This window comes from Ambystoma mexicanum, chromosome 2p (assembly GCF_040938575.1).
Source record: "Ambystoma mexicanum isolate Mex_15411 chromosome 2p, UKY_AmexF1_1, whole genome shotgun sequence".
In the NCBI taxonomy this organism is placed as follows: Eukaryota; Metazoa; Chordata; class Amphibia; order Caudata; family Ambystomatidae; genus Ambystoma; species Ambystoma mexicanum.
The window spans coordinates 833,495,716-833,523,682 of record NC_090923.1 but is presented as its reverse complement, the minus strand read 5'-3'; the positions used below and the strand labels follow the sequence as shown (position 1 = coordinate 833,523,682).

The 27,967-nt window shown below is 48.6% G+C and overlaps 1 protein-coding gene across 2 annotated transcripts in view; it reads left to right on the top strand.

The window, feature by feature from the left end:
* ZC3H4 (zinc finger CCCH-type containing 4) overlaps nucleotides 1-27,967 on the top strand; it is a 748,106-nt gene that overhangs the window by 399,848 nt on the left and 320,291 nt on the right. For both annotated transcript variants that reach the window (XM_069644536.1, XM_069644535.1), the window contains exon 7: nucleotides 23,805-23,923. In XM_069644536.1, coding sequence (XP_069500637.1) covers nucleotides 23,805-23,923 — 119 coding nt within the window. The remainder of the gene's footprint in view (nucleotides 1-23,804; nucleotides 23,924-27,967) is intronic.

Here is a 27,967-nt window from a genome sequence, read left to right as displayed (position 1 = left end):
CTCATCTGGACTCCTTACAGGTTCAGGGTCGTTGGTCATCGGAGGAGTCCTCCCTCCACATCAACCTGCTAGAGTTGAGGGCGGTACTCTGGGCCCTAAAATCCTTTCTGCCACAGATAAAGGGCTCAGTGGTGAGAATCATGACCAACAACACAACAACAATGTTTTATCTACGAAAGCAGGGAGGTACTCGCTCCAGGAGCCTGTCGACGGAAGCCCAGGAGATCTGGCATTGGGCCCTACAACACGACATACATCTGTTGGCGTTCCACTTACCAGGAGTAAAAAATGTGCAAGCAGACGCTCTCAGCAGGGAGATGAATTGTCTACACGAATGGGAACTGAACGATCAGCAACTGCACCGTGTCTTCACGGAATGGGGCCATCCGGCCCTCGATCTCTTTGCGACGAGAGACAACAAGTAATGCTCCCAATACGCGAGCAGGTGGCCACAACAAGACTCACTAGGGGACGCGTTCTCCTTCCCATGGACGGGCAGGTTTCTGTTTGCCTTCCCCCCATTCCCTCTCATCCGTCGGACTCTGCAATGGATCCACAGATATCCTTGTTGGGTGATCCGGGTGGCCCCGTATTGGGCCAGACAAGTGTGGTTCTCCGATCTACTTCACCTCTCAGCGGCAGAACCAATAAGGCTCCAGAAGATCCCCAACCTTCTGCCTCAGTAGAAAGGGACTGTTTTGCATCACGACCCGGACAACCTCAGTCTGACGGCCTGGCTCCTGATTTCGCCGAGTTTGGCACGTTAGCGAATCCAGCGGACTGTTGTCGTATTTTGCAAGCTGCAAGGGCACCTTCTACGAACACTTCATACACCTACAAATGGAAAAGGTTCTGCATATGGTGCGCTGGTCAACCAGGTCTGGTCCCGCGAGCGATCACACCGGAACAACTCCTACCATACTTGTTGCTCCTAGCAAATAACGGTTTATCTGTTTCATCCATAAAGGTGCATCTAGCTGCCATCTCGAGATTTACTCGGAAGAGACATTCCACTCCACTGTTCAGTGATCGCCTAGTTAAACACTTCCTTAAAGGGTTGTTTCGAACCTTTCCTTCCAAGAAGAAATTTCCTCCGATCTGGAGTCTGAACTTGGTCTTGGCAGCCCTGATGAAACCCCCTTTTGAACCAATGTCATCGACATTAACATTTTTGTCTTGGAAATTGGCTTTCCTGGTGGCCATTACTTCTGCTCGTCGCCTGTCGGAAATACAAGCTCTAGTGATCGACCCTCCGTATTTGAGGTTTTTCAGTAATAAAGTTGTACTGGCCACTAACCCGCATTTCATACCTAAAAGTACCTTCCATGTTCCATAAACACGCTTCTATAGTGTTGCCTACATTCTTTCCAACACCGTCTTCAGTGGCAGAGAAGACTCTCCATACATTGGACGTGAAAAGAGCTTTAAAATTTTATCTCCATTGCACTCAAAGCTTCAGAGACACGAGACAACTCTTCGTAGCTTATGGTCCTGCGGCTAGGGGTAAAGCGATTTCAAAACAGGGACTATCCAGATGGGTGTCTTCGGCCATTACTTATTGTCATTCCAAGGCCGGAAAGCCACTAGAAAAGCGTCCAAGGGCCCATTCGACGAGATCTACATCGTCGTCGACGGCTTTGTGGTCCGGAATCCCGCTGGGGGATATCTGCCAGGCGGCTTCCTGGTCGGTACCACACACGTTTACCCGACATTACTGTCTCGCACAGCAACATGCTGAGGATACACAGATGGGGCGGGCAGTGCTACGTCACCTGTTCCAATAAGGTAAGCCCCAAGTGGGGTTGTATCCTTCGGCAACTATGCTTTAAAGTGTCGTGTCTTTTACGGTTAACATGCTATAATGTAATGTGTTGCCATAGTAAGTGGGCACTGTGATTGTTGTGATGTTGGTTTGCATACACGCCTCCAATGTTGGGGTATACTGCTATACAATCTATTCTAACCATGTGAATACATGAAAGATCCAATGCTGGAGAAGGGAATAGTTTCTTACCTGTAACTCCATTTCTCCAGCATTGGTATCTTTCATGGATTCACATGCGCCCGCCGGCCTCCCCTGAGCATGCAAACCAGAGATCCGCCCCCATAATACTTTGGGGGCTGAAATCTGAGGGAGCCGCGGGGGCGGAGCTATATATACCCCTACGTCCTAGTGGCGCCGGCGTGCGCGGCCCACAACGACGTAGATAGGACACAAAGGTGTCAGAATTTTTCTTATGGAAAATGTCTATATAACTTACCGAGGATTCCCAGCCTGACGACGGGGAATATTCTAAGCATGTGAATCCATGAAAGATACCAATGCTGGAGAAAAGGAGTTACAGGTAAGACACTATTCCCTAACTTTTCTTGTCTCCCCCCCCCACCCCCATCCTCCATAGGGTAACATTGGGTGCCAAGCCCATTGTCCCATGACTCCCTCTGTTGTCAAACCTGGGCCAATTATCTACCCCAGGGCTATCCTTGGAACTGGTATTGAGAGGAGTACTCACCTGTCTTTGGACACACACTTACAATACTTTGGAACTGTTTTAAGTCACCACCACAATCCCATTGCATCTTTTGTGAGAATACCTTCCTTGTAGAAAACTGTATTGGAACCTGTGACTTTTGGGCACCAGGCCCCTTACATTGTAGGGCTGGACTTCTTATGCAAAAGGGAATTGGGAATTTTGCTTGCATCTGGTTAATTATTGATTAACGCATTGTAAGTGAACCTACTGGTGAATGTGCATGTGTGTGATGCATGGTTTTGTGTGATAATACCTGTTGGTTTCATTTCTTAGTATGTTCTTTTTATACATGGACCGTCTAAGCTGAATTAGTGTGTTATTCTGTTTGAACTTTCATATGCCCTACACCAGTCTCTCTCACTCCTGAGGCTAACGTTGACTGCTCTTCCATAGACCTTTATTGGCATTGGGCTAAACTCTGACTCCCTGTTCCCTAGAACTAGTGTGGCCTATGTGACGAATCAAGGTAATTCGTCCCTTCTCCCCAAGGGGGAACCCCTTCCCCCGTGTGGCTAGGACGGTGAGCCTGCTGTGTAACATTCTCCCCACGAGCCGAGGCAAGTGGGTCCTGACCGGGATTTACTCCCTGTTAGGGGACAAAGACTCCCGTTCCTGTGAGGAACTTCCTGATGCCCTCAGTTCCATTGTTAGGGAGAATTCTCTTATAAGGCTAATTTCCCAAACCTAGTGAGTCCCCCAGCAGCTTTTTTCTCCTGCTAAGATTGAGACTCTTTTCCTCCCACTCTTAGGCATGATTTGAGGTATGTCTTTACCTTATTGTGCACTTATGAGCTATGGGGTCTTTTACTCCATAGGGTATCATCTGTTTTAATGTATGTGTTACACAGCACCCTCAGTGCAGTAACACAGGGGTGTCATAGTGACCCCCAAACATAGACTCCATACCCTGGGACTGACTTCTGTCTCCCAGGGCATGCAAAGTCACCATTGGCTTTACTAATCCAAAATTGTGAACAGAACCAGTACAAACTATCATATTGTGGAAGTACTGGAAGGGGTGAATTCGATTGTCCCTGGGTCTGTTTTCAAGGGGGCACTGTCCAGTCCCCCCTTGTCGAGTTTCTGGCTGGTGGCAGTGGTTACCACGTGAAATATTCCACCAGAATATTTCCTATGGGATTTTCCCATTGGTTTTAAACGCACCACTTTTTGGTGCAATGTTAAAGATACCGCTGGTTTATTTATTTAATATAAAATCACCGGTTGGGTCTTTTCGCCAGAACTCTTTTCTAAAATGGCATTTGTGTCCGTCTCTGTAACTCCAACCAAGGTCGGGCCCTTTGTTCCACTTTTTGGCAGGCTTCTCCACAGAAGCCCTCCATTTGGGGCCACTCTTGTCTGGGTTCCACTGGATGTGTGGGTGGGGGAATTGGCACCCTGGACTGCGTTGCGTTAGCAACCCAAGTCGCACTCTGTTCTGATTGGCCCAGTGGTGAGCCGCCCGGCTCACCACTTAGCATGTATGAGTGACAGCGAGGCTGTTGAATGGGGGGTTTTCTGCATAAAAGCAGGGCTTTGGGGACTGGAACTTCAGAAGTCGCCACAGGACCTAAGAAATCCAAAGAGGGGAGAAGCTGAGCTATCTGCAACGACACCACCAGTGGAGCCCTGCTGCAACGACCTCACCACTTTCCCGACGACAAGAGAAGATCTTCTGCTGTAAGAGTCTTCTCCCTTTGAGCTGGTGGGGACAACCAGTTTGCCATTCGCTTTCCAGGACGTCCCTTGGTCGAATCGCCCGTGCCAAGCACCCCGGCGGCCGGATAGCCAAGCTTCACCACTGTGACCACGAATGAAAGGAACACACCTTTTTACCGAACGAACTCCGCGACTGGTCTCTTCCCTGGGCAGTGCAACGACTCCAAGTTTCCTCCTCGACGAGATCTTCTCTTCCCCTGGTCGAAACCACAATCTGCACCACCTGCCATGAACAACTGCCACCGCTGGAGCTTCCTCACTCTTAAATGTACTGTGTTCCGCCTGGCCTCCCTTTCTGCGGATTGCTAAAGGTGACCCTTAAATCCTTTGCTTTCCAACTGGGTTGGAACATGGCAGGGGAGTATACCAGGTAAAATTTGAGTCTGGAACTGGCAACTCAAATTGTGAATACAGTAAAAAGGAGGAACCAAAATGGGACACACATCCTTTTTTTTCTTTCAACTGTCCTAAATATAAAGAGAAACTCTTTTGGGTTGTAAGAAACTTGATCATTCTTGTGTTGAACCTTTTCATTTTGAGAAAAGCAATCTGGGGGAAAGGAGTCACTCCCCGGAACTGTGAACATTGTCAGCTTGGAGCTTTTTGGTTGGAGTTATATTTTTGTGTTGGATTGGAACATTTGTGCACTTCATAAGAGATGATATCCTTTGAACCTTAGAATCAGTTTTAGAGTGTGAGGGCCAGAATAGGATTACGGGCGTAACATCTTGACAAAGGATAGATTATTAGTTTTTGTTCTGGTAGGGAAATCCCTCCTAGATAAGGGATAGTGAGGTATTTTCCCAACCCCTTTTGATTTTCCAATACATGTTTATAGCGAAAACATGAGTCTTCTGTGTCTGCATCTCATTCCTGGCTCCTGACGTTACCTTTGTACCTGAGAGTTAGAAACCAGCCTACCACTATGAAAACAACAGTAGTGACTGGTCTGCCCGAATAAGTAATTATAGCCACAAACTTTACAACTGTTGGTGAACTACTAATACCTTCTAATACTCCAAACCTGAACACTCCATACTTTCCTTTGCAATCTTGGGAACCCTCCATCAAGCGTTCATTTGCTCTTATTTGGAACTGGGGAGAGTTCAGACCTTCGAATGGATTGTGTCCTCCAATGTATTCCACATCTTTGACATGTAATGTCCACATCTGTGCACTTCGGAAACTTTTTCAGCAGAGGCCGTCCTGCGTCGATGACATCGGGTCAATGTCCCTCGAAAGCCTCAGTCGAGGGTGACGTCAGCGGATGTTATAAATAGGACGCACGGCGCCCGTAGCCTCAGTTCAGTTTTTTCCACAAACGTGTTGCTTCGTGAAACTCGGCGCGCCTCGTGTGTATGATTGTTGAGATGTCTTTTTCTTCGACCCCTCCCTCTGGCTTCAAGACCTGCCGGGACTGCAATTTTAATCACCGACCCGCATCGCATTTGTTTGTGGTGCTTGGGCGAGTCGCACAACACTGATGACTGTTCGAAATGCCAGTCGCTGACTGCCAAGGCGTTGCGGGAGCAGAAGGGGAAGCTCCAGGTAGGTAGGGGTTATAAGTCCAGTAAGTCCCAAAAATCCAAGTCCTAGTCCAAAGGGGTGTCCACCGACGACTCGAGGGGCGACTCTCCACGTCGGGGGGAGACCCGGGGTTCCCGGTGCCAGCGTGGTTCCCACTATTCTTCTTCTTCGTTGCGGCATTCGCGGAAGTGCTGCCACCGGTCGCCTTCCCCGTTCGACCCCTCCCTCTGGCTTCAAGACCTGCCGGGACTGCAATGTCAATCACCGACCCGCATCGCATTTGTTTGTGGTGCTTGGGCGAGTCGCACAACACTGATGACTGTTCGAAATGCCAGTCGCTGACTGCCAAGGCGTTGCGGGTGCGGAAGGGGAAGCTCCAGGTAGGTAGGGGTTATAAGTCCAGTAAGTCCCAAAAATCCAAGTCCTAGTCCAAAGGGGTGTCCACCGACGACTCGAGGGGCGACTCTCCACGTCGGGGGGAGACCCGGGGTTCCCGGTGCCAGCGTGGTTCCCACCATTCTTCTTCTTCGTCGCGGCATTCGCGGAAGTGCTGTCACCGGTCGCCTTCCCCGTCCAACTCAGAGGAGGGAGCCGCGAGGAAAGTGGCATGCCTGACGAAGTCCTGGACTCCGGAGGAATGGGCTGCCTTTAAGGAGCACATATTAGCGATATTTCAATCGTAGGGCATGGGTCCGGTCACACCTTCTAACGAAGCGGGCCAGGATCGGTCTCGTACTGTGGCTCGCACGCCTTCAGGCTCGGGTCCGCGACGCCACTCACATAGGGAACCTTCGAGGTCCCGCTTGGACAAGGCTTCGTAGAGTCGAAAGAGACGTGCATCTGGGTCTCGGCCCTTGTCCCCAGCGAGACTGATGCAACCTACTAAGGGCTTGATGCCGGCGTTGACTTGGTCGGCGCTGTATCCGTCCGACTCGGACGTCGACGCTTTGCCATCTTATCAGCCCACGGCACCGTCGGTACCAGTGTCAACGTCAACGCCTTCAGCGCTCACAACGTCGAGGTTGTCGACGCTCTCGGCGTAGAAGCCTTCGGCGCCTTTCGGTATTTTTGCTTGAATTTTCCTTTGGAGTACTCCGATGTGGTCGATCCTCCTAGGAAGGCTAGGGTGAAGTCTGTGAGGCCAGTTTTGGACTCCAGGCCCTCTTCTGTCACCAAGCCTGGGGTTCGGCTCCCTCTGGCTGACATATATGAAGAGGAGGAAAGGTCTTAGTTTGAGGACCCTGGTGAGCTTGATGAAGCTCCACTTTTCTCTGGAGACAGTCAGTTGGAGGAGTTGAGGCAGATCCTCCAGGATGCCAGTGGGTTGGACACTTCTCCGGAAGTGGAATTTGGTAGGCCTGAGCCTGGGGCTCATGCAGAGTCTTCATACAGGAGGCTCATGGTTAGGGTCTTGGAGTACCTGAGCTGATCCAGTCCTCCTGAAGATTTTGTGCAGGATGATCTAACAGACATTTTAGATCAAGGTCCATCTTAGGACCCAAGGGTGGGCAGTCCCCGGAATCTCTTCTAGCTGTTAACAAATCTTTGACACAGAAATACTGCCCTTCCGTGAGCAACCCCAGCTATTTATCTACTCGCCCCACTCCCGAGAGTTTGGGGGTTCAGGCGGCTACAGCCACCTCGAGGCAGGCAGCGTACCCTCCCATCTCTCTGGATAGGGGCGACAAGTGCTTCGACGGTTGGGCCCGGAAGGCATTTTCTGCTGGGAGCATGTCCTTGAAATCGGCCAACTCCACTTGTGCCTTGGCAAGGTTTTCACACGCTCTTTGGAACTGTGTTTCTTTAGAGGCTGAGCATATTTTCGAGGGGGAAGAAAGGGATGGGTTCCTTGCTCTTGTGAAAGGTGGCAAGGATGCCGTGTGCAAACCCCTTCAGTCGGGTTTGGATACGGCCGACAGTGTTAGCCGATCCCTGGCTGCAAGCACCGTTGTACGCAGATTTGTGTGGTTGCGGAAGTCGGGTATTTCTCCGAATGTGCAGGCCCGTCTTCTCAACATGCCCTTTGATGGCGCACATTTGTTTGGCAGCAAGGCTGACAAGAGCCTTGAGAGGTTGCAGACCTCGAAAGCTGCGGCTAAATCTTTAAGCGTAGCTGTGTGTCAACCTCCGCCTTTTCATCCTAGGGGACAGCAATGAAGGGGTAGGTTCTTTTCGTTACTACTCCTCCTTTGGTAGAACGAGAGGGGGGACGCCAGTCAAAGGGGCCAGCGAAAAGTACCCGTGGTGGTCGGGGAAATCGTGATGTCAAAGCTGATCAGGCAGCTGCCTCTTTGCCTTGAGGCACTGCCGCAGCCGCTTCCAAACAGTCATGAGACCATTTCCCATGGTTCGCCGGTTGGGGCAGACTGTTTCAGCATTTCAGAATCTGCCGGGCCTAGAGACCCAAGCTACTCCTCACTGATGACGCCCAAAAAGGCTGAAACATGTCTGGGGATGCTTGTGGTCTCGTGCAGAAGGGATGTGACCTGGCAGTTCGCGCTGGACTGCCCCTTTTGGGGTAGGACCAAGCCTGATTTGCATATGGTTTTTCCCCTTCTGTAATGGCTTGGCAGGCTGAAAAGCAATGGTCTGGAGGGTTGCCCAGAGCTTTGCCCGTGGTTATGATTAATTCAAAACCTTCCAGCCATCACCTTTCTGTTTTGCTAAAGTCACCCTGAGTGGGACGGGTATGCCCAGACGTGGGTCCCGAGTCTGCCGGGCCTAGAGACCCAAGCTACTCCTCACTGATGACGCCCAAAAAGGCTGAAACATGTCTGGGGATGCTTGTGGTCTCGTGCAGAAGGGATGTGACCTAGCAGTTCGCGCTGGACTGCCCCTTTTGGGGCAGGATCAAGCCTGATTTGCATATGGTTTTTCCCCTTCTGTAATGGCTTGGCAGGCTGAAAAACGATGGTCTGGAGGGTTGCCCAGAGCTTTGCCTGTGGTTATGATTAATGCAAAACCTTCCAGCCATCACCTTTCTGTTTGCTAAAGTCACCCCGAGTGGGACGGGTATGCCCAGACGTGGTTCCCGAGTCTGCCGGGCCTCGAGACCCAAGCTACTCCTCACTGATGATGCCCAAAAAGGCTGAAACATGTCTGGGGATGCTTGTGGTCTCGTGCAGAAGGGATGTGACCTAGCAGTTTGCGCTGGACTGCCCCTTTTGTGGTCGGACCAAGCCTGATTTGCATATGGTTTTTCCCCTTCTGTAATGGCTTGGCAGGGTGAAAAACGATGGTCTGGAGGGTTGCCCAGAGCTTTGCCCGTGGTTATGATTAATTCAAAACCTTCCAGCCATCACCTTTCTGTTTTGCTAAAGTCACCCCGAGTGGGACGGGTATGCCCAGACGTGGGTCCCGAGTCTGCTGGGCCTCGAGACCCAAGCTACTCCTCACTGATGACGCCCAAAAAGGCTGAAACATGTCTGAGGATGCTTGTGGTCTCGTGCAGAAGGGATGTGACCTAGCGGTTTGCGCTGGACTGCCCCTTTTGGGGTAGGACCAAGCCTGATTTGCATATGGTTTTTCCCCTTCTGTAATGGCTTGGCAGGCTGAAAAACGATGGTCTGGAGGGTTGCCGAGAGCTTTGCCCGTGGTTATGATTAATTCAAAACCTTCCAGCCATCACCTTTCCGTTTTGCTAAAGTAAATTAATCAGCCTTGTATAAAACCAATGGTTGTAACACTGAAATACGACAGAGGTAAATCAAGGAGTTGAGCAAGCATTGGCCAAAGACCATAACCAAAAAGTTAAAAACTCTAATAAAGTTATCCAAGAAGAAGTGCAAACCTTAATGAAAGGCATATGGGAATCCATTGAAAGGTTCAAAACCCCTGAGAAGGGGCAAGAAGGAAATTGGAGTAACATTGTCAAATGTCAAGAGAGGCGGTTCAAGAACCTAATACTGGAGAAAAGGAAAACCATTAGAGGTGTGGGGAAATCCTGGAAGGAGAGTATACCAGGCATATTAAGAACAGTTAAAAACCTGGTAGGCGAGTATACCACGTCTTGAGAAAGTGAAATTGCTTAATGAAATACTGTGAATCCTGGCAGGGGGGTACACCAGGTATTCCAAAGCAAATTGAAGATTGTTTAATAAAGAACTGGGAATTGTGGCAGGAAGGTACACCAAGTTTTCTCAAAGGAAGCTGAATCTAATAACCAACTTGAATTGTTAGAATGTGTGAGCGCTGGAACATTGTGTAATATTCCAGGCAAAGGGAACAGTCCTTCCTTTCTGCTTCTTTGGGAACCTTTGAACATTTATACTTTCGTCTGGCAAGTTTGGAACTTTATGTTTGATCTACTAGGATAAAGCTTTAAAAGTGCGGCAAAAGGTGATTATCTCTATCACGTCTTCTTGTGTTTAAAGTGCGAAGGTCAGATTAGAGTTTTTGACACATGACAGAAGACATTTTACTTTGACATCCTGACTGAATCATTTGTTCGATTTATTGAGGCAGGGAACCCCTCCCCCCAATAGCTTTAGGGAAAGATAGGCATGTATCCATCCCTTCCTTTGTTAATAAATGTTTATAGCCACAAAATGATGCCGTTGTGTCCGCCTCTTATTCTTGATGCCTCACAAGGTGTATATCTCTAAAAGGCCACCGGTGGTAACTGTGCAATTTTTAGTAAGGTGGCAGATTTACCTGTAGCTATTTGCTCGTGGTACAGCGTTGCAATAATGCAGTGGTAATGTACTTACTGCCACATTACCGCCATACTTGTAATGTGGCCCACTGACTGTTATATTGTGGCACCACCGACGATATCAGTGCTTCTGCCCCACAAATTGCATAAACCAGTTTCACATGTTCTTGATTTCAATGGTGAAATGCCTTTGACCCAATCAACGCTACCTCACTTCCCCCATCCTTAGCTTTTACCTCCTTGGGTGGGGCAACATATCAATGGGGGAGGAATTCCACTCTATAGGTGCCAGTGCATGGCTCCAACCACATCGCACAGTACCAGCAGTCTTGATTGTCCAGGACCTAGGCGTGTGCAAGCCCTTTTCGAAAGTGCATTTTCAGAATCTTTTAACCCTCCTGGATGCATAATTAAATCAATCAGGCTATGTACACAGCTGCTTGCTTGCCTGCCTGAATGGATTCTTCTACAGGCAACAAAAAGCCTGTCAGAGATCCAGGTCCAGAACGTGCCAGAATGTGTATTTTCAGAGGGAGGAAGTGCATTCCACATTTGGATAGACTGTCTGAAAACATATCTCCTGGTTCATGTGTTCCTTGGGTGGGAATGAAGATTGGGTAGATAGAACAACTTTATCCCTGTCAAAGGTAGTGAAAGTCTCCAAAGCTGATAAGGTCTGGGCCTCACTAACTAGGAGATGATGTGCTGGCAACTGTAAATAAAAACAAAAAAAACCTTCCTTGTAACCAAGTGTACATAAACAGTGGCCATGGGCTCAATGTTGTTACTATCCCAGATAGATGAGGTGCTAAAGAGAATAAATGGAGATGGCCCTCTAGGTACTGTATAAAAACTAGATAAAAATAAGGGAAGACTGAATTTGAGGCATGGTAGGCGCTAAGAACTAACATGTATGCCCTAGATGACTGCCTGCTTGTCTGACCTAGACAGATCAGAGACAAAAGACATAATATTGTCCAGAGAACAAGTCAACAGATGTATCTTTCCAACCATCAGTGACAAAACTGAATCTACTTAATTTGGTATTAAGGTATCAGTGTGTGTATGATGATCTGATGAAGCTTCCACTTGTGGTTTGTCTGAGAAGGTCTGCTCATGGGGTCTGCAACTTCATTCAATTCTCTGGCCTATTAATAGGCTTGTACACTATTTTCCTGCTGGTTAGGAAATCTTTTTCTTTTTGCAGTGTTGTCATCTACTTCAAAGGTGACCCTGGACATCTCTGCTGACCCTTGCAATCCTTAAAGATTTTTGTTTCACTTTGTTTTGAGTCCGGCATTAACGCTACTAGTGCAGGGGGATTCTGTCCACCATTTAAGTGTATTGTAGCAATATGACCTCCATTAAGAAAGAAGTGATGTCCAGGGAGACCTTGGTTTTCCCTTCTTTTTGGCCTATGTATATTTTTCTCATACTAAAAGGTAAGTCGATATATTGTCTGATCTCTGGTTTGATGTCCAGGCAGACTAGCAGCAGTGACACATTATTTGTACCCTGTGCACCTTCCATTTTTCACTGCATAGTAGCAATTTGTGCACTGCAGTGCTGAAAAAAGTGGCTATGTTGTTTCAGCCATGTCCTTGTAATTTCCTTTTGGCCACCTTCCTCTTGGGCAGGGGTTGAATGTGCCCATTGTTGAGGTGGATTTCTAAAATCAAACCTTGGGGAGGCGGGGGGGATTTTAGGAGGTGTGGCGGATCAGAAGGGGGATGCGGACACTGAGGACATTTGTAACATGTTTTTATTAAAGAATAAAGAATGCCTATCTTTCACTACCAATATCTGGCTTCCCTACCTACTTTACTAATTAAGGTGCTCGTCAGTCGTGGATAAATGTCCAAAGAAAAACAATCTGCTGTCCAAAACTACCTGACACTTTTATAATCAACTAAGGTCCGAACAACAACTCCCTTCTCCTGCTGGTTGTGCTTCTGCACTTGTCTTCTGCTCTGTTTTCAGATTAGTATTAGTATGCAATTCTAAAATAGTCTATCGTGATCCTTTGTGTTAGTTGTTGCAACTTGCTGAAGGGATTGATAGTCGTTCTATCTCCTTTTATTAATGGTTACTTAGTTCTGGTCGGAGTCCGTTTCCTGCTTCCTAACGATTGTTAAAGTTCTAATGTGTCTTTTAGGTTTCTTTAAAAAAAAAATGTTAACAAACTTTTATTGTTTTTTTCTCACATATACAATAACAGTATGACAGCATATTTTATCACATCTTGCAGAAGTACGATCAGGCCTAAAGCTTAAACCCATTTAACAGCGATTAACTGGCTCCTCCCTCCCCCCAACAGTGCCTGTCCAACTAGTGCCCATCGTGGATTTGTGTCGATCACCTAGGATGCTACCCATATACTGGTTACAGAGGTGTAACTGTCCTATCTGCCTCTGTGTAGGCCCCCGCAAACAGTGTCTGAGTTAGGGCGTTTCACTCTCTGACTTCTTCACTGGCATCCGTCTGACTTGATTGTATCGCTCAGTTTCAAGCTGCTGTTTTAGCTATAGCCCATTTTTTCAGGTCCCTTCACCAGTCCATTATGCTGGGACACTTAGGGGATTGCCATGCCATGGCAATTCTGCGTTTGGCCAATATATACACTAGATCTTTCATTTTTTGTATGTGTCGTCTGGTGTCTGGATCTGGGGCTTGTAAAGCAACCTAACAAGCAAGCAGCTTGGGATAGTACGTTCATCTAGAGTCCCCCTCTATTCATTCTAACTCCTACCTCATGTGTAGCATACCTGCATCTGTGGAGCGGCACTGGGGCAGTGTTGCATTGCCGCGCCTGGGAACTGTGAGATTCTCAAAGGTGTCATGTATGCCTTGTGCGTCAAAAATAATTGAATCAGTTGTAGTCTAGCATTCCGGCACACTCTTTTATGGTATCGCAGTGTTTCAGCCCAGTGCGTGTCTAGGAATGGGGCTCCACGTTCTGCCTCCCATTTAAATCTGGTCACTAATACGAGGGGGGGAGGGGGTTCCCCGGTGAGAAGTTATATATTCTAAAGATTGCAAGGCCTCACTCCGATATGCCATACAAAATGTCAATCACTGAGTGTTTCACTAGTACCACTCCATATGAGGCCATCAGCGAGACATCTCGTTCCTGATGGTACAGTATAGCAAGTATTGTCCCGGATGCAAGCTAGTGTTTTCCACCAGCTCCTGAAACAACACAAGAGATGTTGTGGAGTAGATCCACAACTGTGGTGACCCCACACCCTTCCCAGAATTGAGCGTATTACCAGGTGTGCCGTGGAACTAACAGACACTACCGATACCAAAGGCATCTGTACGGAAACCGCGTCTCTTAGCCCCATTAGTGTGTGTGCTCTGTCGCATAATTGGATGCTCAGTGACACTGAATGTTGGTGCTCTCAAAGTCATTTGTTCCATACTATTTCCTTTAAGAAGAATCGTGGTACCGCTATTTGAAGTAACTGCGTGTCTGGCGTAAGTTTGTCTGCTAATCAGTCCGCTACAAATTGTAGTTGCCCAGCCACATAGTACAGCTCAAAGTGTGGGATACTGATGCCGCCTTCTTCATAGGGCCTACGTAAGGAAGCCAATGCTATCCTACTTCTGCTGTTCTGCCACAGGAATTCCCTACTTAGTATATCAAGGGTGATAAAGAAGGCTTTGGGTATGTTGCACAGCACATTCACAAAGTAGTGCAGTAATCTGGGGAGGACCATCATTATTAACAATGCTGCCCTGCCCATTAACGAAAGGGTTAATTTGTTCCAAAATCTTATTAAATTCTTAACTCCCTCTAGGGCCTTCACCGTGGGTGCGTTCCAGCTCTGGGTTGTGATAAATATGGACCCCTAGGTATCGAAACATGTCTACACTCCATTGGAGAGCCAGAGCCGACAATTTGTTCAGGGCTGTATTGGAGAAGCTCACTAACAGGAACAGTGATGACTTTTCTATACTAATCGTGATCCCAGAGAGCCTTGCGAAGAGCGTCAAAGCATCCGGTAACAGTTTATTTGTTGTTGTAGGCTGTCTTCTGGATTCTGAATGTATAGGAGAGTGTCATCAACGTACATAGAGATCAAGTTTTGTGCTCCATCAATAACGATGCGTGCTGTGGCGTACTCTGTTCTCAGGTATTCCGCAATTGGTTCCATTACTTAGATGTACAGCAGGCAACCTTGCCTGGTGCCTTTTTCAAACTCCCAGGCTCTTCAGATGTATTTGCCCGACTTAACTCTTGCTAGCGGTTTGGTGTATATCAATTTCACCCATCTGATATACCCATGTCCAAAACCGAACCTGCCCAGTGCAACGTAGAGCCAGTCCCACCTCACCGAGTCAAACTCCTTTATGGCATCCAGTGTGGCAATAGCGCAGGGGGTTTCCCAGGCTGTGGTGCTATCAATAACATGATGCAATCGCAGCAGATTCCAGGACATACTTCTGCCTTGTGCGTATCCTGTCTGGTCAGGGTGCACTAGCTTGTGGATCACCTTCGTTAGCATGTTGGCTAACAGTGCCGTCAGCATCTTACTGTCCTGGTGAGCATGGACAGGGGCCTGTATGAGCTGCACTCCACTGGCATCTTATTGGGCTTAAGGAGAGGATTCTCTCAGGCTAGGCGGGAGGACACCTGCTTCAAATGATTCTGTGAACACATTAAGCGGTGTGGGGCCAGTTCCATCTCAAATTCCTTGTAGAACTCACTGGGTAGTCTGTCCGAACCCAGGGTCTTGCCTGTAGGCAGGGATCGTACTGTATCTAGTAGTTCTACCACTATGAGGGGGGGCGTCTAAGCTCTCACTCAGCTCTCTATATAACCTGGTAAGATCTATTTCATCCGGCACCTCTTCTACAGTGGTCTGCGATGCTGTGGTCCCCTTGTGATATAAGGACTGGTAGAATTCCTGGATGCAGCATTAATTTCCTCTTGTGTGTGACACTTGGTACCTTGTTGTGTATGTATTGCCTGGATGGTTACTCGTCCTTCTCTTTTGTATAGCCATGCCAACAACCTACCCGGTTGGTCCCCTTCTGCATGCTGTCTCTCAATGTATTTAGAATAGTTGTACTTTCCCAGCCTTTCCCAGTGTCCCAAACAACTCTGCCTCAACTCCAACACTTCCGCCTCATTGTCACCTTGACCTGTATGGGTCTGTGTCAACTTCTGCAATTCCCTCTATCCGTTGCGGTAAGTTCTTTGCAGATTGTGGCCTGTATTCCCCCTGATTTGGCAATGGCTGTGCCCCTGACGACTACCTTTAGGGCCTCCCATAATGTTCCGGCGCTGGGCACACTGCCAGTGTTTTGCATAAAGTAGTCAGTGATGCTGCTTTTGATGTGCTCCACTAATGGAATATCATGTAGGGATTCGCTCCTAAACTTCCAGGTTGGTATTGGAGGCCTGGGGGGTTGCACACTGCCATTGCAACAGGTGAGGGGCATGGTCTGATAAAACATTCCCTTTATTTTCAGTTGTTATGTTTTCATGGCCAGTTTCCTCGCATACAAAGAATTAAGTAATCCAGTCTAGTGTAGACTGTGTGTGGCTCAGAGAAGTGTGAACAGCATCTGGAGTCAGGGTGGTGCATCGTTCATGCACCAATTAAATCAAAGGACATCAAAAGTATCCGCAGAGACCTAAGCAGGTGGGGGGTGGTTTTCGTACTTTGGTATCTGACCTGTCTAGCAATGGGTTCATGACACAATTGAAATTCCCCTCCCCATATGACGTTACTATGTCTGTAGGGACTCGGCCTCAGGTATATTGTTTGGAAAAATGCTGCTGCGTTGTGGTTAGGGGCATATGTGTTAATCAGACATGTGTCTCTGTTTTGTAAGAGCCCCTGCACGAGCACCATCCTGCCCTCATTGTCGGTCTTAATTTAGGTCACCTTGAAGGGCACCGTTGGTGCTATCCAAATCAGGACTCCCCGAGCATATGCTGAGTACAGGGAGCCAATCACTTGCCCCTTCCACTTCCCCGCTAGCACTGTCTGTCTATCAACTGTTAAATGAGTCTCTTGCAGCAGGGCGATGTCAATCTTACATCTGCACAGATATGAGTAGACCTTATTCCTCTTGACATAAGCGTTCAGGCCCCTGACATTCCAGGTAAGTAAGTTTATAACAGTGGCCATGGATACATATGTAATATGCCTAGGCCCTCCGTAATGGGCCCAACAACTGACACAGTATATTTACAGATTTGCAGACAACCCAGTGCGTCTTCACCATTGGACATTCTGGTCACTAGTGCAGGCAACACACCCCCCACCTTTCCCAACATACCCAAATTGTAACAATCAGCAAGCATCGTTATCCATGCTCAGGCATGTCCGCCTCTAGCATTCTCCCCAGTACACAAAGCAGAGGCCTTTGCGCAGCAGGAGAGCACATAAACAAGTGCCCAAGAAAAGGGAACCCTCGAGGGTGGACTGGCCACCAGGATGGGCCCGAACTCCTCTCCTAGTAGTGATATTCAAGTCAGTAGGCGTGAACCGTATTTTAAAGATGGGCATTGTGGAAAAGACCTTGTTACATGGTAACTGTAAGCCTAGTCATTGACCCGCTTGTCCTGGGGTTACCCCCACTGGCTCTCAGTGATTGTCAGATCCAAAAGAGTGTGGCGCTGGAGCTCTTCATCTCTAGTCATTACTGTCATTACTTCTTGACGACTCGGCCAATCTCTTTTGTTTAGACAGAGCCTCCTCATCAATTTTTTCCGTGGTCCTATTCCATTTTTGGTCCATTCACGTTTGTGCCTCTGCCGGCAAGTCAAAGAACAGGCCACAGTTGTTATGCAGGACTTTCAAACGAGCAGGGTGAATCGGCATGTATTTCAGGCCTGCTTTTCTGAGCCTCACCTTTGTCGCTGATAACTGTGCTCTACTCTTCTGTACTTGGAAAGTATAGTCCGGATTGACGGCCCAGTTTGTTGATGCTCTGCTTAGTATGCCCCCTTGTCTGGAGTAAGATGGGATATTTTCCCTGTTCTTATGGTAGAGGACTTTTGCGATTATCGGTCTTGGGGGAGTTGGAGCCCGTTGGCGGCCTTCTATTTAGGGCTCTGTGCGCTCTTTCAATTGTAAAGCCCTGTATTAGGTTGCCAGGTCCAATTTCTTGTGGGAACACATTTTCAACATACGCTCTGGGGTCTGCACCTTCTTCCCCCTCCCTCCGGCAGGTCCATGATACAGATGTTGTTTCTGCGGGCCCTGCCTTCTGCATCTTCCACTCTGTCTTCGAGCAGTTTGATCTTCTGTTGCAAGAGGTGGATATCTGCATATGATTCTTGGATCAGTGTAGTATTTTCTTTAGTTTGCTGCTCTAAACTTACGGTGCGCTCAGCCAGTTTCCTTACGTCTTGGCGTAAAAGGCCAACATCTACCTTAATTTAGAGAGGGCTTTAAGTTCGCAATAGCCTTCAAAACCTGGTTATGCATTTCTTCGGCATCTCCCTTGATGTCTTGGGCCAACGCCATGGTCGCGGCAGTGCCATCCCCCCACAACTCCCACTGCGGCTCTCAATGCATGCAAGGGGCCAATGTGGGTTTCGTTTTTAATTTCCTTTACTTTTTCATCCCCCTGCTGTCCGTGCTCTAAGTGGCTTTGGCTCTCACGTTTGCGCTTCAGCAGTCCTTCCCACCAGGCAGGGGTGTCAGGCTCAGGGCTCTCGCCGGCAGGTGTTCGGGGGCAGCTGCCATAACTCTCCGGGCTGTTGCTCCTGTACGAAGACCTATGGCACCCTTCTCTGTGTTGCGCTCCTCACCCACAATGTCGCAGTTCTGCTTTCAATGCTGCACTGTCACAGGTGCCATTTTGGCACGGCTCCAGCTGGCAACCCCCAGAATCTATAGCGCTTCGTTCGAGCGATTCCTCCAGGCAGCAGATCTAAAAAGCCAGCGATTTACTCGCACATTGGTTAGGGCAATGTCCTTATAGAATCGGCCAATATAAGTGCAATATACTGGTCTTTTGCAAATTAATATTTGGCGGATCCGGCGGGAGATGACTTCTTTGTATGGAGTCTATCCTAAGGACCCCTCGGGTCTTTACTACACAAGTATGCCTCTCTATTGTGTTCCAATTTGTATCCAAGGAATAATGCTTAACAAAGGTGTGAAGCGAAGCCCATGTAGCGGCATCACAAATATTCCTAATAGGAACACCCCGCTGAAGGGCGGTGGACGTAGCCACGCCCCTAGTGGAATGAGCTTGCAACCCTTCAGGTGGGTCCTTACCCGCCAATCGGTAACACTCCGTAATGGTGAGGATAATCCACCTGGACAAGGTCTGTTTCGTAACAACCTGGCCCAATCGGTGTCCAGCATATCCTACAAAGAGTTGATCGTCCACTCTGACCCTGGACATCCTAGAAATGTAAAAGCTCAGAGCTCTCCTAGGTTCCAACCGATGGAGTCGCTCCTCTTCCTAGCCAGGATACCTTAGGTAGAAAGGAGGGGCATACCCGCAGTACAACCCTGTCCTTGGGAAACACAGTAAAGGGTGGCTTAGATGAAAGTGCCTGCAATTCACTCACTCTGCGAGCTGAAGTAACTGCAACCAAGAACACAGTCTTGAAGGACAGTAATCTCAAAGGACAGGAGTGCAAAGGTTCAAAAGGAGCACCCATGAGAAATTTCCAAAGCAAATTCAAGTCCCAAACCGGCACCTGGAAGGGGGATGGCGGGAATACATTAGTCAGTCCTTTAAGAAACTGAGAAATCAAAGGAATCTGAAAGTAAGAACATTCTTCAGACGAGCGCTTAAAGATAGACAGCGCCGCCATGTAATCCTTAATGGTACCCACTTGAAGGCCCCTGTGGGCCAAAGAAAGTAAGAAAGACAAAACCATAGGAACGGAGCACTGAAAAGGATCAACATTGTGACCCCCTGCACCAGTCACAGAACTTACGGCAATGGTACAGGGATTTTGTTGCAGGCCGCCTGGCCGAAAGCAACACCTCCATCACGTCATCCGAGAGGTCCCAATCTTTATACCTCAACCTTTCAGATACCAAGTGTGAAAGTTGAGAGTGTTGACCTCTGGATGGAGAACCCAACCACCACCCTCCCCTCACGCAAGAGCAGATCCTCTCGGCAGGGAAGACGGTGTGGAGGGCAGATGGACATTTCTAGAAGGTCCAGGTACCACGCTCTCCTGGCCCAATCTGGAGCAATGAAGATCATGTGGGAACCGAACCTCCGCAATATGTGAGGAATGAAAGGGACTGGAGGAAACGCGTACAGCAGTGGGAATGACAAAAACAACCACGAACACGTCTCCTAAGGCTTCTCTCGGAGGACATTCCCTTGAGCAGAATCTCTTGCACTTCCGGTTGACGCTGGTGGCGAAGAGATCCACTTGCAGGGTTCCCCAAAGGGCAAAGATCTCCTGAAGGAATTCCTGAGCCAACTCCCACTCGTGAGAGATCGTGCTCTGCCTGCTGAGAGCATCCGCCGCCGCCGCATTTTCATCTCCAGCCAGATGAACTACCGACATCGAAATTTCCTGCTGGATGGCCCAGAACCAGAGCTGCATTGCCTCTCAGCACAACAGAAGTGACCCAACCACCCCTTTTTTGTTCAGGTAATGCATGGCCACTGTGTTGTCCTTCATGATTAGGACAATCTTCCCCCATACAGAGGGCAGAAAAGCTTTCAGGGCTAGCATGATGGCCCTCAGCTCTAACAGACTGATGTGGAGTCTGGACTCCGACGGAGACCATCGACTGCTGGCGGGCAAGTCGTTGGCATGAGTGCCCCATCCTGTGAGGGAAGCGTCTGTCACTGGTCACCTCCGGCCACGGCTGCCAAAACGGTTCCCCCCTCATCAGGTTCCCTTCGTTGGCCCACCACAGAAGATCCTGGGAGACCGAGAGTGTAATCTGAACGGGATCCATCATCTTGACGGAGAACTGCGACCACTACGTCTTGGGAACCCATTGCAGGGATCTCATCCGCAGCCTGGCCTCCGGCACCAGAAAAATGCATGATCCAATGAGGCAGAGCAACCTTAAGAATTTGAAAGCCGGGAGACTCTGGGCCTGTTGAAACTTGTCCACCAGCTGCACAATGCGATGAGCCCTCACCTTGGGAGGCGAGCACTTCCCCAAGGACATGTCTAACACAGCCCCGATGTACTGGAGCTGTTGGGAAGGTGTCAGATGCGACTTCTTGAAATTCAAGGAGAAGCCCAGCCTGTGGAGGGTGCGGCAGGTGAGACCAAGGTGATCCAATGCTTGCTCGGGAGAGCGCGCCTGGATCAGCCAGTCGTCCAGGTACGGGTATACGTGAATCCCCCCTCGCCTGAAGTACGCCACCACCATTAGCTTGGTGAAGACCCTTGGGGCGAAGGTCAATCCAAATGGCAGGAACCAAAACTGAAAGTGCAAGTTTCCAGCCGCAAACCTCAGGTACTTTCTGTGCTTGGGATGAATCGGCACATGAAACAAAGCATCCTGTAGGTCCAGAGACACCAACCAATCCTGAAGTTGAAGGGCCTGGAGGACTTGAGAAAGAGTACCCATCTTGAACATGTCCTTCCTAAGAAATGTGTTCAACCAATGCAAGTCCATGATGGGTCTCAATCCCGTTTTTCTTCAGGATCAAAAAATAAGGGAAATACCATCCCTTGTTCCGCTCCACTACAGGCACCAGTTCTATAGCGCCTTTCTGAGCCGAGCCATTACTTCAGATGCGTAGGTTCTGGATACCATAGCCCACGGCTACTGTCTTCCCTTCCTTCAGCAGCCCCACGACAGTCGACTGGGGAAACTCTATTTGAAGGTTCTGGATCCGCTCCTTGCGCAGGAAATCCTAACCCTGCTGGAGAAATCTGATTAATTTACTTGGCTTCCTTTTCATATACTTTGAATGACTTTACTATTGGCTTTTAACATGCTTGAGCATTCACTCGGTTTCCTGTTTTTAGACTTCCAATGTCCTTACTATTGACAATGCTAGTTCATTTATTTGTTTATTTATTTCCGTCATGCGGAGGCTGGCCTCTATGGCTGGTTTGCGATACTTGTTCTGAAACACTCTGGTGACCTTATGACTTCTGCCAGGCTCACCGAACCTTCTTGGTGACTTCTGTGTCCTCTGCTGTGTGAGAGCAGCGGGTTGAATCTTCTTGCGGCGACTGTTCCAGCTCCTTTTGGTCTGCTTCAACCTTCACTCTAGAGCTTCCGCTGCTCCCAGACTTGCATCAGCAGTCTCTCCTAATAGGACTCTTCGCCACAGGGTTTCTCTGGTTCTCACACATCTGCTTCTCAACACGGCACTTTTGCTACTGCCCAAATTGCGTCAGGATCCAAAAGACTCCTTCTCAGATCTCTCTTGCTTTTAAAGTTCCCGGTATTGATCCCATGATAAAAACAACTAGTATGTGTCTGTGGTTTCTCTGAAGGAGTAATCTTCATTACTCAGTTGTACATCTTGGTCTCAGTACATGGTTCCTGACACACACAATCACAATCAAGGGTTTCCCCCACATCTTCTATCATACAATATGCCATACATGCATGGGTTGGTGTAAAGTTACAATTGTTATTCTGACCCAAAGGGGAAATGTATGCTTCTTTTTTCAATGGAGAAGTCTCCTCTTCCCGGGGTCAGTCTCTTCCCAGGTGATCCTCCCACAGATAGCCATCCCCAGGTCTGGTGTCAGGTAGCTTCTGCCCTTCCCTGGCCTCCTGGGAACAGACTTTCCCCAAGAAGTCAGTGTTGTTACCTTCAGGTTCATCACAACCTTTACATCTAATTCATAAAAAGTCACCTTGGCGGTCCTCTGTAGCATTCTGCAAACATGTGCGTTCATTTCAGCTCTAGGCTCAAGGCCTGGTTTGGACAGGTCGCTCTGCATAAACCTTTTGGTTAGACAGGGGATTGTGTATGGGATGAAGGAGAGGGTACCTCACCATTGTGTGACCACTGTACTTCTAATGCATCTTTCTTCTGTAGGCTCTCTCTCCATCTCTGCTATTCTTTGCAATTGTTGAATGGAAAATTGCCAGAGGGCAGGACTGTGACCTGAGTACACAGTGTTAATAACGACACAGCAAATGTCAACATCCTCTTCAGTGAATTTATTATAAGGAAAAAAATGTGAATAACTTAAATAGCTAAATGTGTAATAACTAATAATGAACTTTGTATTCTAATTTATAATGGATCTATATTTAAACTTTTAAAACTTCAAACAATAGGACATTTATTTTTGCAACAGCGATATTATTTTCGGCCAGTAGATGTCACTCTTTCTATGGCCTATTGCTATGTATTCCAACCGGAAACACTCAACGCCATTTAGGGTTTCAACTTTGCACGTGATTGGAGTTGGAGTTCCTGTTTTTTTTTATTTTATATTTTTTCATGGTTTTTAATCTGCTGGTTGCCGGATTTCTTCAATTTTGAGTACCTGGATTTGGTTCGACACTGGTTCTTCCCTTCCGATGCCTGGGATCACTTCTCGCACAATCAACTTTCAGGGATTTCGGTTGGATTTCTTCTCTTAACATAGGATTGTTTTCAACTTTTTTAATGGATTTCTTCCTGCCTCGGTTCCTGGATGTGCATTTTGGGTTTTTGGGCAGACTGGACTTCATGTTTCCAGTTGGTTTTCTTCGTTTATCTAGGGATTTTGTCAAAACTTTTATGGTTTTCTTATTGACTTGGTTCCTGGATGTGGATTGTGGGTTTCTTTTTCAGAGTTCCAGATTCTCACTTGGTGTTAATTGGATTTGCTTTTAAATTGGCAATCGGAAATATCTACTTTCTGGACACCTCTTGGTAAGTATTGTTTGCTTTATTTAGAATTGCAAATGAAATGCCAGGCTGTGTAAATATGCTATTTCCTCTATTTTGTCAGGGCACACTACGGTTTTGTTATATACATGTGTAGTTTCGTTTTCGTTATTTGGACACTTTACATTGGACGCAATGTATTTCATTCTTTGTGGTTTCGTTATTCGGAAATGTCGACATTTATTTTTGTTATTAAGACATGTAACATGTGACCTGTTCATGTGCCCTGACTTTGCTAAATAGAAAAACGGTGTTGCTTTGCAAAAGACTTTAGCATGTAAGACTTTCACCCCCACCAATAGGGAGGAGATCAGACTATTGACAGAAGTGTACCTAGTCAAAGGTACAGGTGGACAGTAGTAACTATGGTGAGTAACTTTTTCCAATTGTATTGGATTACACTTTAATTCAAAGGTTCTGATACAGAGGCATTGTGCAGTGAAACTCAAGGGTTAGAATTGCTGTTTATGTAATCTTCAAAAATAGTTTTCTGTACGTTTGTGGTTGTTGGTGGAGAAGAGAAGTAATTTTCATGTTCTGAATTTAAATTAATTCAGGTTTTAATCGTGGGCGTGGTCGTGGCCTTCGTAACAGAGGGAGCAAGGGAATGGGACGAGGAAGAGGTAGAAATAAAGGTGGAAACGAGGATGACGACTACTATGATGATGAAATGGGGGTAAGTTTTAAGCAATAGGTTTCCCATGTTTCTACCTGTCTTTTTTTGTCACACTCTACTCTGTTGTACTTGCCGTGTAGTCTGAAAAATGATTATTAAATTATTACTAAATAAACGGGTCCACTGGTGGATATACTAATCTGTAAAGACCGTCCCGCCTACACTTGGGCTATTATGGAGGGATGAGGACTATTAGCGGCTGGTACAACCCTCCAGCCCGGGTTTTATAAGTCTCTGGTTCCACCCGGAGAGCCTGTGAGCCCCCTCCCGCCTACAGAGCCACTTGGACACCAATGTGGTCAGCACGGGCACCCCGGTCGCTCTGTGGCAGCCGAGAACTCCCCTTTTATTTATAGGGCACGCAGCAGAGTGCAACGTCACTCTGCCGCGTGTGTGTGCCCTTGAAGGGGCACCACCACACTCCTTTTTCAGAACAATAACAATGAACAAAGGATCACTTGCTACCAAACATAGGAACACACTGCACACACAAATTACTAACCCCTTTAATTACAGCCATCTGGTCCCCCACACAAACTGTCGGTCCCCCGGATGTTCACCAGTTCAGGGTTCCAGCACATAGTCAGTGAGGTGGGCAGGCATCCTTTCCCAGTCCTCAGGGGGTACCTCCTGCCTGCCTCCCAGATTGGGACCCCATCACCTGAGCTCTCCCGATTTGGAGATCTTGGTAGAAGTGCAAGACCACCGCCGTCATCGGGTACCTCTGACATGTTCATGCTCTGTGCCGTCTCTGGGCTGGATTCGCCAAAGCCTCTTAAAGAAGCTGGCATTGCGAGTGATGAATGCAGTACCATCAGATGCAGTCACCATCGATCCCTTCACTGCCACCACGTCCATTGGCCCGGGTTCATAGGTCAGCGACAGCTTTCCTTGAGGGTGACGGTTTCTTACCAACACCTCATCACCGGGGAAAAAATGCTGAGGCCCAAGTCCCCTCCGAATGTTCTCCTGCTCAGTTTTCCTTCCTCCCCCTTTCCACCTGCTCATTGCCTATGACAGCAGGCTCACGCTCGCCCACTTCTGGCAAAAGGCCCCTTGGACACCACTTGAACATTGCCTCTGCTTGCGTCACCCCAGTAGATGTGTGGGGGGGGTGACCCGGTATCCGGTATTCACGCAGAAACTTGTACAGGGCCCTCTGCAGGCACTGTCTCTGTACCTGGGCAATGCGGAAGACCTTGTTTAAAGTCCTCATCAAACGCTCTGTCTCACCATTCGCCCTGGGCCACAGGGGCGTGACCTTTCAGTGATGTACCCCATATTCTTCCATCAAGTTGGCAAAACGTTCACCTTGAAACGGCGCTCCATTATCTGAGCACAGCACCTTGGCCAGTCTATGAGTGGCAAAGATCTTCTCGACAGCAACCACCATGTTCTCAAACGCCACCGATTCAACAAACTCCACCTCAGGGTACCTGGACCACTCATCAACAATGACCAGAAAGTATGTGTCCCGGGTTGTAGAGCCAAAGTCAGCATGGACCACTTGCCACGGCCTGGTACCCCGCAGCATTGTCTCTATTGGCGGGCTCTTTCTGCGCTGGTGACACCGGCTGGCACCACACACATGCCGCAACAAACTCCTCAACACGCCTCTCCAGATACGTAAACCACACCTTCTGGCGCAGACGGGCCTTTGTCTTGGCAGTGTCCTGGTGAGCCAGTTCAAGGATCAGATGTATCTTTCCTTGAAGGATTACTATCCGATCCCCTCTGAGCAGCAAGCCAGTCTCTGAGAATGTCAGCTTGTCCCTCACCCTCCAAAGTTGATCCAACGTGGCCTTTGCCACCTGAGTTCTCAGGGCCAGAGTGTCCAGTACTGACTTCCACGAGCCCTGCTGAATGGCTGCCTTGAGAATAAGGAAACATTCATCCTCTGCTGCTGCTTGCTCCAATTCACCCACCAGCACCGAGTTGGGAGTGGCCGGTTCCACCACAAGTCGAACGTGCTTGTCCGCTTCCTTCTGGCTCACCTCTCGGGTGTCTAAAGAGGTAATCTCCCGCATTGTTGCCGCCAGACCGGTACACCAGGGAGAGCCCGTACTCAAGCAAAGCCAGCATCCATCGCTCAATCCTCGCCGGTGGCTTGGACGAGGACCCTGCCATAATAGGCAGCAGGGGCTTGTGGTCAGTGACCACCGTCAAGGCCTCCCCAAAAAATACAGCCTGAAATGATGGCCGCCCCACAGGACCACCAGGGTATCTTGCTCAATTTGAGAATACCTCTGTTCTGTTTCTGACAAGGCTTTGCTGGCGTATGCGACTGGATGAACTTCCAAAATTGCACCAACCTGGGTGAGCACAGCACCCAGACCAAACGGGCTGGGGTCCACAACGATCTCAGATTGAAGGGCTGGGTCGAAGAACGCCATGGTGTCCTCTGCAGTCAGGGCCACCTTAATGTCCTCAAACGCTGCCTGCTCCAGCGGCCCCCACTGCCAGGTGGTGACATCCTTCTTGTTGAGGGCTTGCGGCTGCTCGGACCGGTACACAACGTTCTTGATGAACCGGCCACAGTAGGTGACCATTCCCAGGAAACTACGCACTTCTGAGATATTATCGGGTGGTCTGGCCTCCATTACGTCCTTCACGTTCCTTGGGTCAGGTGACACACCCCCTTCTTTGAATACAAAGCCAAATAATTCAATTGTAGTCTTAAGAAATTTGCACACGTCCCGGTGTAGTGTTAAGCCCAAAGACTGAAGCCACTCAAAAGTCTTCGCCAGTTTGTTCAAATGTTCAGCCTCTGACTTGGCAAACCCCATGGTATTGTCGCTAATATTGAGCATCCCTTCCAAGTCAGCAAGGGCCCCACGGATTATGCTCTGGAAAACCCCGGCTGCGGATGACAACCCAAAACTCAGTCTCTTGTAGCGGTACAGACCCTGATGAGTAGTAAACGTGGTAATGTACCTCGACTCAGGGTGCAGCATCACCTGATGATATCCAGCATGCAAGTCCAGCTTCAAGAAGAACCGGGCTCCCTGCAACTCAGTGATTATATCATCAATGGTGGGCGTCAGATGTCGTTCCCTCATGGTTGCTTTGTTAGGGAGCCGCATGTCCACACATATTCTGACCGAGTCATGCTGCTTTGGTTTTCTAGCGATGACAATCGGAGAGACCCACGGAGTCGGGCCCTCCACCTTTTCAATAATGTCTAGTTTGACAAGATTGTCCAGCTTTTGGTCGACCAGGTCTCGCAAATGAAATGGCACCCGCCGATGTTTAAGGGCAATCAGTTGGATTGACTCGTGTATATGCAGTCTCACCGGCTCACCAGCCATGCACCCGATCCCTTCAAACAGATGGGAGTACTTCTCCAGCAGCATCTGAATGTCCTCCACATACACTGAGTAGGCAAAACTGACGATGCCCATTGCTTCCGCAGCTGCACAGCTGAGCAGGGTGTTGCTGCTAAACGTATTGACGTAGAAGCGTGCTCTGATCACTGAACCACCATGCCCCACATCAGCCACGAAAGTCCTGCGGGATCGGCTATGCCTCACCAAATGTGAATATGTGGGCATTTGGCGTCGTTAGCTTCGGCGGACACTCCATAGCGTCATAGTGCTCCCGCGCCATGACATTCACGTAAGCTCCTGTGTCCACCAGCACTGGAACCAATGATTTGTTTACCTTCACTATTCACCTTGGTTGCCGTCTGCTCTTGGGCCTCAGGACACCCATACTGGATACGAAGAAAACATCCTCCTCCTCTTCCCCGTCCAGCGGGGCACCTTCTTCCTTTTGATCAACTTGAGCAGCGTTGGGCGGGCCTTGTTGGTGAAAGAATCCCCCTCTGATTGGACCCCTCGGGACTACAAGTGGGAGCGGAGCCCTGCACATGCGGGCATAGTGGTCCGCCATGCCACAACGACCACATGCCTTTACCACCACTGGGCATTCTGCTGGATGTGGGATGTCATACCCACACTTCGAACAAGAGTCCACTGACCTGGTGCCTTTGTCCCGCTGGTTCCCACCTGGACGCCTGGCCCCTCTGCCACCCAGACCATGGCC